We start from the raw sequence: 12,500 nt of genomic DNA on the forward strand, positions 1-12,500 counted from the left end.
ATAATTACAGTACTTTATCAGACACAAGCGTGTACATATCATTCGTCTTCAGTGTCGCCGCACGACCTTACGCATTCCCTTCCCCGCCACCTTTTTACACTCCGACATACCTGCATGCTTTCTTTAAGGTCAAATTTACATCCTTAAAGATTGGCCATAAACAGACAGAGATGTGAGAGGCTGCTAAGTGGGGACAGATCCAGCCAATCGCATTGAAGGCATCTGAATTAAATAAATGAATCCTGAATGACACAGTGGTCGAAGCTGGGTGTTAAATTGCCCGTCTATATGTCACCTCTATTTAATGAGCGTTTATTAATGACAGCTCCGTCGGGACCAGGCGACACACGAAGCCATTTCCTGATGATGTCCTTTACTCTGAATGCGCATATTAGAAAATACAATCAACAACACACAATGCGAGGATAAACACACACACTAAGTGATAATCATCCAGCATTGATGAGAGAGAGAGAGAGAGTGAAATTACACATTCGCAGAAATCAGTCACACACACACACACACACTCGGAGGTCGGTGCACACACACACACACACACACACACACACACACACACACCACCACCCTCCACCCTCCATCATCACCTCTGATCTCCACGTCAAAACAAAATGTCATGTGTTTGGATTGCACTTCGATTTGACTGGCGCCGCCTACTCTTTCCTCCCTTACTGCTTTTTCTAATTCAGGATGTTTCAGAGTTTAAGAAATTGATTATGATTTTTTCTTTTTTCATTCCGCCGGCAACAGAGGACCAGGTTGGCAGCCAAATTACAGGCGTCGGAAACGAAGAATCAAATGTGTGAAATATGGCGGTTATTCGAGCTGATTCGCTTCGGCTCTCCGGCAGCCTACAGACTTTTTCAGACAAATTGTTTTCTCTTATTTAAATGTAAATTGGGAATGAACCAATGCTGTAATTTTCACAACCTATCCTTTATATTTTACAAAAAAAAAAAAAGAAGACAGTATTCGGGTGCTGTGCGTGATGTGTGTATTTAAACATAGTTCAGATTAACATCTCGTTGAAGAATCTTTCGTCTTTCATATTCGTCTGCAGTGAATCGAAAACCTTTCCAAGGTAAACCGGGTTCCCGAGGAGAAACACACATCACAGGGCATCACGCAAACACCCATTCATTCAAGAGGATGGAGTCTGCTCAAGGAGGATGTTCCTTGCTAGTGTTGCCTCTTGTTTGTTTATACCATATCTTAAATTCTGTGAATCAGCTCTACGGTTAAAAACGCTGTATTAATAAAACTGAAATGATCGAGTGTAGGCAATCCACAGAAAGGCATGGTTTTAATAGCTGGAAAGAAACTGGAGGAAATCCACTCCAGAGAGACGGGAACCTGAGCTCAGGATCGCCTCACTGATCCATCCACAAAATGTTTATCTTGTGTTTCAAGGAGTCAGATCAGTCTCTGTCGAGAAGATTTTAAAGGAAATCATTCTTTAATCTAGTTAAAGCTGCTTAAAAAAAAATCCACCCCGATGTCTAAATCAATAAAAAATAAATAAATAGGAACGCGCCCTATACTTAGCCGTGATGAACGCCACGATCAGCTAAAGCCAAAACAAATACCAATATGCACTAGCTCTCGTTTATACGCCAAAACGTTTGCTGAAATGGGTTCTATCCAAGCCTTAAAGTCAATCCCCTTCCTCACAGGACCAACAGAAGTGCTAGAGTGGTTAACGCTTTAAAAGAAAAAAAAAAGGGTTTATCGGTGAGGATAAAATGAGATGGTTCAGTGTGACAGTGTTGGAAGAAGACAGCTCTCACAGGGGCTGTTAAAACCTCCTGCTGTGAAACCACAATTCATCACGCTGGCTATGGGGCTGTACACACTAGAGTTGGCCCAAAGAGGGACCAGAACAAAGGACTGGAGAGACACACAGAGAGTAAGAGGGGGTTTTCAAGCACAGTGGCCACCAGCATTAGCAGGACACACCAGCATCTTCTTTAATGGGAGAGAGGAAGCATTGTGATTGGCCAAATCAGGCTTTTCTAAAGCACATAATGCCAGAGCACTACACTGCTCAGCTGTGGGGCTATTTCCTGTTTGATGGACAGCGCTGAAACGCCAAAAGCAGTTGTAGGAAACAAGCTGTGAGAAATGACCTTAGACGAGCACCCCCTGGCAGTCTGAGTCAGAAACACAAGTACAAAATAATACAGGAAACCTCAAACATGGACTGTAACGATGTGTGTGCTCACATTTATTATTAAGTGTTTTTGGACAAAATTCCTAAGAACAACTTTTTGTCACTTTGTGAAGTTAAGGTTAAGTTTTGTGACGGTACATTGCTGTAGAGTAGTGAAGAAATCTTACTGGAGATGCACCCAGAATTACACCACAGGAAGAAAAATCGGATTCACTCGCTTCTATAGTCTTTATCTATATCGGCAAACCACGTGCCAGTAGGTACCATGTGTACATACTAAAACATCCTGATATTAGATATACTGTTAATATATAAAAAGATCAACGTGTCTATTTTGAGCTCAGACATGCAGATGTAAATTAAACTAATCTACTAACGTAATCGTCCTAACGAACTGTGGAAGAGAAAAAGAAAGAAAGATCTCTGAATTGTGAAATAGAGCAGATTGAAAGGAGAAGAACTCCGATTACTAGGTCCATCGTGGCTCAAATCTCATCTCCGTTTCTCTTCCTCCTTTCACTACCAGCACAAAACGCAGTGGTGCATCACCTTCCCACCTCCCTTTCCTCTCCCTTTCAATCTTTTCATCCCATGCTCCTGCCCTCCACGCTGCTGTTCTCTCATCCTGCTCTCCCTGCATGGGTCTATCAGGCAGCAGGGCAGTAGAAAGCTGATTCATCCATCAAAAAAAAATGGAGCTCAGAAAAGAGGCCATGATCTCCGTCCACAACCCGCCTCACACACCTGGCTCACCCTAACGCTGTTTACACACCCTACGCTTTACTCTCCCAAGGCCTGGAGCTAGCCGTGCTCTGTATGGAAGACGTTTACAGGTGCTGTGTAAATTCGTATTGCACATGATGTGAGCATGGCTGCTTTTAAATACGGCGTATAGTAATCCTGAATAAATAGCCCTCTATACAAACCTAAATCATGCAATAAAGCAATGTTCTGTTCTTGACGATCCATTTCTTCAGCTAAATCAGCAGTAGGTCAAATTTCTGTCTGACTACTGACTGGCTTCTGAAACTGTCGACACATCGGTGTGCTCTGGTGTAATTGTTTTACACAAATCACAACACGTGTACATTAATACCCATGCAAATGAAATGAGCCTCCGATATTTTGGCTCTACTCTCTCTCTCTCTTTGGTCTCCGCCAATATTATACCCATGTGTCACCTTAACCATCGCTCCACTAAAGCAAATGTATCTGCACAGACATATAGGAATATATATAGGATATATAGGAACAGATGAGGTACAAATGACAATGTGTTCCAGTTAAATAAAGCATGGACTTTAAATAGGAATATTACTGAAGAATAGAGGAGAGATATACTAAAGGGAATAATAGAGCAGAACAGAAAACAAATTGCAGAGGAAAGAATAATAAAGAACACACAGAATGAAGTAGCAGAAAATTACAGAATAACACAATAGCTCAAGTGAATAGTGCAAAGGAATAGAATAGAATAGAAACTAATAAAAGTATAAAATAATTTGATTAGACCAAAAACATACTCTTTGTATGGGTGTGAATTAGTCACAAGTTGTTTTATGGTTAGTTAAAGTGTATGATCAGACTGTTACCTCAATGTTACCTATTTACGAAAAACAAAAACTAAACAAAAAGAAATATTTAAAATGCATTTCCATCTATTTTGTTTTTTTTACTTGTTAAAATTCCTTACTCCGGTGCTGAAAAACAATAAACAATTTACTTTCTTATGCACAAAGTCTTTCAAGAGAACAGAAGAAGACTGCAGATCAGACAGCGATCCAATTATTTAATTCAATTCATTCAACAGCTCAAGAAAATGGTACAATAGAAGAGAATGGACTAGAATAGAGTAGAATAGAATAAAGTATAAACTAATTTGAATAGCCATCAAGCATACTTTATGTATATAAAATAGAAAGGAATGGAATAGAACAGAATAGAATAAAATAGAATAGAAACTAATTTGAATAGCTTTCAAGCATACTTATGTATATAAAATAGAATGAAATAGAATAGAATAGAATTTGAATATCCATCAAGCATACTTTATGGAATAGAATAGAACAGAATAGAGTACAAACTAATTTAAATAGCCATCAAGCATACGTTATGTATATAAAATAGAATGGAATAGAACAGAATAGAATAAAAATAGAATAGAAACTAATTTGAATAGCTTTCAAGCATACTTTATGTATTTAAAATAGAATGAAATAGAATAGAATCAAATAAAATAGAGTACAAACTAATTTTAAAAGCCATCAAGCGCACTTTATGTATATAAAATGGAATATAATAGATATAATAGATATATAATGGAATAGAATAGAATAAAATAGAATGAAATACAACAGTATAGAGTAATAGTGCACAGAACAGAATACTGCAGAACAGTACACCAAAGGACCATAGAATAGAATAGAATAGAATAGAATAGAATAGAGTACAAACTAATTTGAAGAGCCGTCAAGCATACTTTATGTATATAAAATAGAATAGAATAGAATGAACTACAACAGAATAAAATACTGCAAACAGAATAGCAAACAACCATATAATCAGAACAGAATAGAATATAATAAAAGTGAATAAAACAGTTCAGAAGAGAATATTACAAAAACAAACAGAACAGAATTCGTACAGCATAGAGCATTTGAGTATAGAATAGAGTACAAAAATAGAACAGAGGTATAGTACATGAGAGACAGAATAGAATCGAACATAATAAAAAATGATGGAATTGCACAGAGTATTACAGAATAGAATACAATAGAACAAGAGAATGGAACAGTGGTGTAGAATTCAATAGAACAGAATGGCACAGCATAGAACAGAATAGAATAGAACAGAATAGGACAGTATAGAATACAATAATACAGGATTATAGGATTATAGTTAGAAGTGAATAAAATACGAAAGAATGGAACAGCAGAGCCCAGAATGAAACGGAACAGAACAGAATAGAACTAAATAGAACGGAGTAATACAGCACAGAATGTAATAATAATACAGTGCAGAACAGACAAGCATAGAATAGAAAATTCCATTAGCAAATTCTACTCAGCAAAGTACAGAATCCTATACAATAGCACAGGAAAGAGAGGAACAGAATACAGAAGTAGAGCATAGAATGAAATGGAACAGAATAGACTGAACTGAGTAGTACAGACTGAACAGAATAGAACAGAGCAGAATAGAATATTACAGAATAGTAATAATAATAAAATCATAGAAAATAGAAGAGTTATAGTACCAAACGGAACACTATAGCAAAGAATAGAATATTATAGAAAACTACAGCAAAGAATAGAATATTATAGAAAACTACAGCAAAAAAATAGAATATTATAGAAAACTACAGCAAAGAATAGAATATTATAGAAAACTACAGCAAAGAATAGAATATTATAGAAAACTACAGCAAAGAATAGAATATTATAGAAAACTACAGCAAAAAATAGAATATTATAGAAAACTACAGCATAGAATATTATATAAAACTACACCAAAGAATAGAATATTATATAAAACTACAGCAAAAAAAAAAGAATATTATAGAAAACTACAGCAAAGAATAGAATATTATAGAAAACTACAGCAAAGAATAGAATATTATAGAAAACTACAGCAAAAAATAGAATATTATAGAAAACTACAGCATAGAATATTATATAAAACTACACCAAAGAATAGAATATTATATAAAACTACAGCAAAAAAAAAGAATATTATAGAAAACTACAGCAAAGAATAGAATATTATAGAAAACTACAGCAAAGAATAGAATATTATAGAAAACTACAGCAAAAAATAGAATATTATAGAAAACTACAGCAAAAAATAGAATATTATAGAAAACTACAGCAAAAAATAGAATATTATAGAAAACTACAGCAAAAAAATAGAATATTATAGAAAACTACAGCAAAGAATAGAATATTATAGAAAACTACAGCAAAGAATAGAATATTATAGAAAACTACAGCAAAGAATAGAATATTATAGAAAACTACAGCAAAGAATAGAATATTATAGAAAACTACAGCAAAAAATAGAATATTATAGAAAACTACAGCATAGAATATTATATAAAACTACACCAAAGAATAGAATATTATAGAAAACTACAGCAAAAAAATAGAATATTATAGAAAACTACAGCAAAGAATAGAATATTATAGAAAACTACAGCAAAAATAGAATATTATAGAAAACTACAGCAAAGAATAGAATATTATAGAAAACTACAGCAAAGAATAGAATATTATAGAAAACTACAGCAAAGAATAGAATATTATAGAAAACTACAGCAAAAAATAGAATATTATAGAAAACTACAGCAAAGAATAGAATATTATAGAAAACTACAGCAAAGAATAGAATATTATAGAAAACTACAGCAAAGAATAGAATATTATAGAAAACTACAGCAAAGAATAGAATATTATAGAAAACTACAGCAAAAAATAGAATATTATAGAAAACTACAGCAAAGAACGGAATGAAATGGAATAGAATATTAGAGTGTAACCTTAGTTGCCAGGGCCTCCACCGTCTGCCTGCAGACCTTTTCAACCTCCAGGTTCTCCTGCATGCTGTTGACCTCCTTCAGCACCATATGTGACACTGGACACACACACACACACACACACACACACACACACACACACACACACACACACACACACACACACACACACACTTTAGCATTTCAAATCAAATGATACTTGCTGCATTTTATTTCCAGGAGTCAGTTCTATGAAAGCCAAGATGGCAGCCTCAGGACTTCCTCTGTATTGAAACCTCACCATGAGTTTGATCTCACAGCAGTGATTAATTGTCTTTAACGTAATCTTGATGCTAATCGCATGCCTCTGTAATTAACGTATACGGCTAGTCTGATTAAACTCAATGTGATCGATAAGGACTGTTCCTCTACTGCGATCTACTTACACACCTGATAACAGTAAGGCACAGATCTGATCAGCAAAATGCTCTAAATGTGGACTGAATGAATGAGTTAGACGCTAATTCGATTAGCCATCAAGCATACTTTGGGTCTGGGTGTGAATTAGTCGCGAGGATTAGTCGAAGTGTACGATCAGACTGTTACCTCGATAATAAATAAAATGCATTTGCGTCTTTTACCTGATCAGAGTGCTTACTCCATTGCTAGAAAAATAAATAATAAATAAATAATAAATAATAATAACATAAATAATTTTCTTACTCTACTGCAGGTCAGACAGCGATCAAATTATTCCTAAATTCATGTTGTTCTTAACTTATATATTTCATAATCACTTACAAATCATGATCATTTTATAGAGTGGTCAAAAGATCAACCAGTTTGATTTTGTGTGTGTGTGTGTGTGTGTTTTTTTAAGGGGTTGATTAATAAATACTGTGACATGCTGGATTCAGATTAGATTATTACACAGTGATCATTTCTGTAACAAGACAAGAAGGCAAACGGACATGATGATAAAACCTTGGACACGTGACGCTAAACTGAAGGCTCTTTCTTATTAGCTACATGGCAAAGCTCCAGAGCAACCTTGGGCTATAAAATAACACCGCCAAGTTGCCACTGTTGGGCCCTTGAGCAAGGCCCTTAACCATCTCTGCTCCAGGGGGCGCTGTGTCACGGCTGACCCTGCGCTCTGACCCCAAGCTCCAACGATGGGATATACGAAGAAAGAATTTCACTGTGTGACAAATGCAATTTATTTTTATTTTATAACACGTCTTGGCTCACTAACAACGCAGGGCTTAGGTTAACTTAAACGTACTTTATTTTCGACGTCAGCCTTAATTCTTCTTGTGTGTTAGTTATATTCCCCAGCTGTCTGTGCCACCCCGAGCGTCTGAATTACGATCAGCGTGCACTCGGAACCGATCCCAAATCCCACTACTGAAATTAAAGCTGGCTTCTGCTTTTTGTGAAATGTGTTAATTCAACATGCGCCAGTAGCCCTGGCATTAAAAACCCTCCGGTTTGACTGATGAGTTGTTTTAATTGAACTATTTTCTGAAGGAGGCATGAGGCAGAGCATGACTCGTAATGCCCGTGGCTGTGCCATGATTCGTGTCAGTAATCACGCGGCGACACCGGCTGCAGCCCAGATCGCTGTCACTTAACTAATTACACATTGTGGCTGAGAGGCGAAAACATGAATTAGTGCCGTGGCGGACAGCGCCTTGCTCCCGATGACAACTAATTAAAAGTTGATGAACGGAGGCTTCCCTCTGTCATCCATTAAACTCTATTGAGCTGCCAGTTCTAAGTCCCTCCTGTCCTTCACACACACACACACACGCACACACGGCTTTATCGCTCATTATCTTCTATATCTCTTCTTCTCTCTCTCTTTTCCATCTCCTTCTCTGTAATAGTGTGTGTGTGTGCACTTACTGCGCTTTATTAACACACATCTACCGCAGCATGCAGATTCCACAGTGTGTTCCTCTTCCTCTAACCTTCATCGGTGTCGGTTCCTGACTAGCTACAAGGACATGGATGCTTACTTCAGAAGTTTTCTTCTGCATTGCATGACCTGTTCTCATAATGAATACATAAACAGCGATGCCCTGATAAATGTGCATATATTATTGCATACTATGTAGAAAAGCTTGCATTCCAAGACCCATAGATCTGCTTTGGGCACTATACATTTGGCCATGGACTTAATCGCTCATTATGTTCGGCGCTCATGAGCCGTTACGTTAGCGGACCTGGTATGCAGAGAACATGTTACAGGCATGTGACATGGCTATGATATAAATGCGGGTGTTTATATGGACATTCGGCTACTATAATTTCCTTGTGACGTTACTAAGCAAATCACTACTACTGTTTTTAATCAGTGAGGAGAAGCGAGAGAGGGGAAAGGCGGACGAGAGAGAGAGAGAGAGAGAGACTCATCTTAATTCATCTCATCTTAATATCTTTCTCCAATTTTCCTCTATTTGTTTCCTTCCCACCTTGTCTCTTTCTTCTTTCTTCTCTTCCCCTGCCCTGCCACATACAGCATCTTTACAAACACCTCTCTCTCTCTCTCTCTGCATTCTTTCTCTTCCCCCTTTATTGTCTTCTTTCCTCTCTTCCACTCCAACGTTTTCAAATGTTCACATCCTCATCAACATGCTCTAGTTTCTAGCAATGTATTTAAACGTCTCATTATGCTGTCTAATGACCAATAACATTTACATTTTAGTTTAGTTTGTTTTACTTCATAATTCTTATGTAAACAGCTCAAAGTGGGCTCCAACTGCTCTTACGCAGTTTGTACTGAGCAGTGAAGACTCAGGAAAACAGAACCTTGCCCCGAGGACCTAAAAAGACTTGAATATTATCCGCTCACGAACACGAGCGTTAGAGGAAACCTTCAGCGCCAATGAATATCATCAACACTATTCAGAAATGGAAGAAATATTAATACAAACACACCATTGGAAAATAGAAAGAGGGAAAAAAAATATCTAGAGAGCTGAAAAAGTCTTTAGAGGTAAAAAGGAATAAGAATTGGCTCAGAAATATTATTCGGATTTAGACACGTTCATGCTTCTCATCAGGAAAAAGGAACAGCTGTAGTGAATGGTTAAAGGGTGCGCAAACTTTTTCACCCCGTTGTATCCGTGCCCTTCTGTTCTCTAAATCCATACATGTACCTACTGTCTACTCTTCCTCCATCAACTCATCTCTCTCTCTCTTTCCTCCCTACCTACTCTCTCTCTGTCTGTATATCCACCTCATGGTCTCTCTCACCCTTCTCTCTTTCCCTCCACGCTCCCTTCTGATCTCTTTATCTCTCTGAGCTCTCTGTCTATATATAGCTCTTTGCCAACCTGCTGTCTCTATCTCTCACCCACCTCGTTTTCATTCTCTCTCTCTCTCTCTCTCTCTCTCTCTCTCTCTATTTTTTTCATCCTATAGTCACTTTCTCTCACTTTTTTACTCTTTATATACATCATTGCTTCTCTCTCACTCTCTCTCATCATTCTCCTATCTCCTTTCTTCTCTCTCTCTCTCTCACTCCCTCTCTCTATCTCTCTCTCTCATCATTTTCCTATGTCTTTTTTCTTCTCTCTCTCTCTCTCTCTCTCTCTCTCGCAGTATGCCATATCTCCTGTGTGACAGGTTAATTGTGCCAACTGGTAGGCTTAAACAGCGTTCGCTGTGACGGTTCGGGACATCATGCGTTGGAGCTGACAGTCTTAATTGTGAGTTTTGTCCTCCTCATCATCACATCATTTCAAAATCTCTTTTCTTTTCCCCCCGTTCCCCATCTCTCCCTCTCCCTGCCGTCCCGCGTAGAACAGGCCAGTGATTGGCTGCGTGTTTGGATGCGCGATATAACGCTCCGGGCCTTGATGAAGGGGGCAGATGCCTTTGTGGTCTTATCATTAGAACACAATGGCCATGTTGTCATCAACCTTGCCATCTCCTATTGAAAAGGCATGATTGTGTGTCGGGTCTCTCTCTCTTTCTCTCTCTCGCCCACCCCACTCCACCCTGTGCTGAATAGAAGCAATTTTCCAAGAGCTATGAAATCACGTAATGGCTCCCGAAAAACGCCACGGCTCCGCCATTATTTAAGTGGAAGTCGTACACAATGTGTGTATTGCGGGCTGAGCAGTGCTGAGAAAAAGCATGAGCAAAGGCCACACTATTCAGCCTCTCTTTGCCCACATCTAATAATAACCCATTTCATGCATTAAAATGAGAACGCTGTGGTCCCTCTCTCTCTCTCTCTCTCTCTCTCTCTCTCTCGCTTTCTCTGTTGACACATAGCTGTTGTGCTTTTCGGAGAAAAAAAAAATCTGCTGCAATTCAATTCACGCGTTTCAATTCCCCCTATTTTGCGTGGAGAGCGAGAGCGTGGCTTTTCCGCATGTGGCGCGGAAAGGTGAAGTGCAGGGATTTAAACTAAAAGAGAAACAAAAGCGTGTGAGCCACGGCCTCTCTTCTACTGCCTGAGAATTATGAGCGAAACTTCTGACACCAGTTAAACGCCCTGAAGGTCAGTGAAACCGAACATTTAAAAAACTATTTTCCTGACACGATAAACTGAGACTAAATGATAAAAGAAGCCGTGTGTGTACACTTTACATTACGGCGGTGAAATATTTCAGCCGAACAGGGCATTTACACTCTGAATGTAGTCAATCATCCAAGACGTGTTTGTGCAGAAAAAAGATGGGAAGCTTCCACTGTGCAATCTGTGTCTAAATCTTCACCACTACGTCTGAGTGACGGAGCAACGGATTTTTTCCTTTTTATTTGTTTCCTTTGTTGGTGGGTAGCCTATAAAGAGCTCCCGGTACATCATGCTCATTGTCTGGACATCACATCACAGCAATTGACCCAGGTGGTTCTCTGCTCAGCCACAGAACCGCGCTTATACACCGATCAGGCATTACATTATGACCACCTGTCTAATGTTGTGTTATTCACTCTCAGTGTTCATAATGTTATGGCTGATCGGTGTATACTGTACATAACCTTCTGTTCTGCATCTTTCCTTTGTAGCTAGTGGGGGTCATGACAAGGGTTTTTTCACCCACTCACAAACTCCCTGTCACACAAGGGTGAAGGCTAACACGTTTGCTCTGAGACACAGGAATCCAGCTGAACTGCTGCTCCTGCTGCATCACAGGGCAGTGTAACACACTCTGAGACAAACCTTATCTACCCTCGTCCGCGTACGTGAGCTCATTTATGAGGGTAGAAATTCTGATATTGTTCTCCACTGGAAATATAAGAATCGTGTTTTCTATATCAGCTCAGGATCACTGAAACTCACCACAGAGCATGTGAGCTGTAGAAATTAAACAGTGAGCTCCATATCACCGCCTGAAAGCGACACCGCTCTCCATGCCACCCAGGAGGTAGCCCGAGCGAGCATGCGGCAGCTTGTAATGCAACGAGACTCCTTTAGAGCCGCAAGTTAAGCTTGACACTTAATTCACCTAATGGGTTAACCCGCCTTTACACATGCAAATTACGCCACAAACGTGTGCATGCTTCAGCGTTAATCCTCCTTCTGTCCACAATATCTGAGGCAGCTGTGTGTGCTGTTCACCCTCCGGGTTCAATGGCCAGAGGCCGCACAGACAATCATCACCTCCCTTCTAACATCCTGCTATGTTATTATTTGCAATTAACTGCACATTAGTTTGACTGCCAATCCCTGCGTGAAAAGCGAACCGGGTCCGGACCACTCAGGTTCGAAACATTCTCACATTCGTTTAGCAGTCTGTAACAATTTCTGCAGCATTTTTCTGAACTGCATTTCAAAGATCTGGG

The 12,500-nt window shown here is 38.7% G+C and overlaps 1 protein-coding gene across 2 annotated transcripts in view; it reads right to left on the minus strand.

Annotated features, from left to right (window-relative positions):
• shtn1 (shootin 1) overlaps positions 1 to 12,500 on the minus strand; it is a 51,002-nt gene that overhangs the window by 30,561 nt on the left and 7,941 nt on the right. For both annotated transcript variants that reach the window (XM_058399859.1, XM_058399857.1), the window contains exon 4: positions 6,723 to 6,817. In XM_058399859.1, coding sequence (XP_058255842.1) covers positions 6,723 to 6,817 — 95 coding nt within the window. The remainder of the gene's footprint in view (positions 1 to 6,722; positions 6,818 to 12,500) is intronic.

This window comes from Hemibagrus wyckioides, linkage group LG09 (assembly GCF_019097595.1).
Source record: "Hemibagrus wyckioides isolate EC202008001 linkage group LG09, SWU_Hwy_1.0, whole genome shotgun sequence".
Lineage (NCBI taxonomy): Eukaryota > Metazoa > Chordata > Actinopteri > Siluriformes > Bagridae > Hemibagrus > Hemibagrus wyckioides.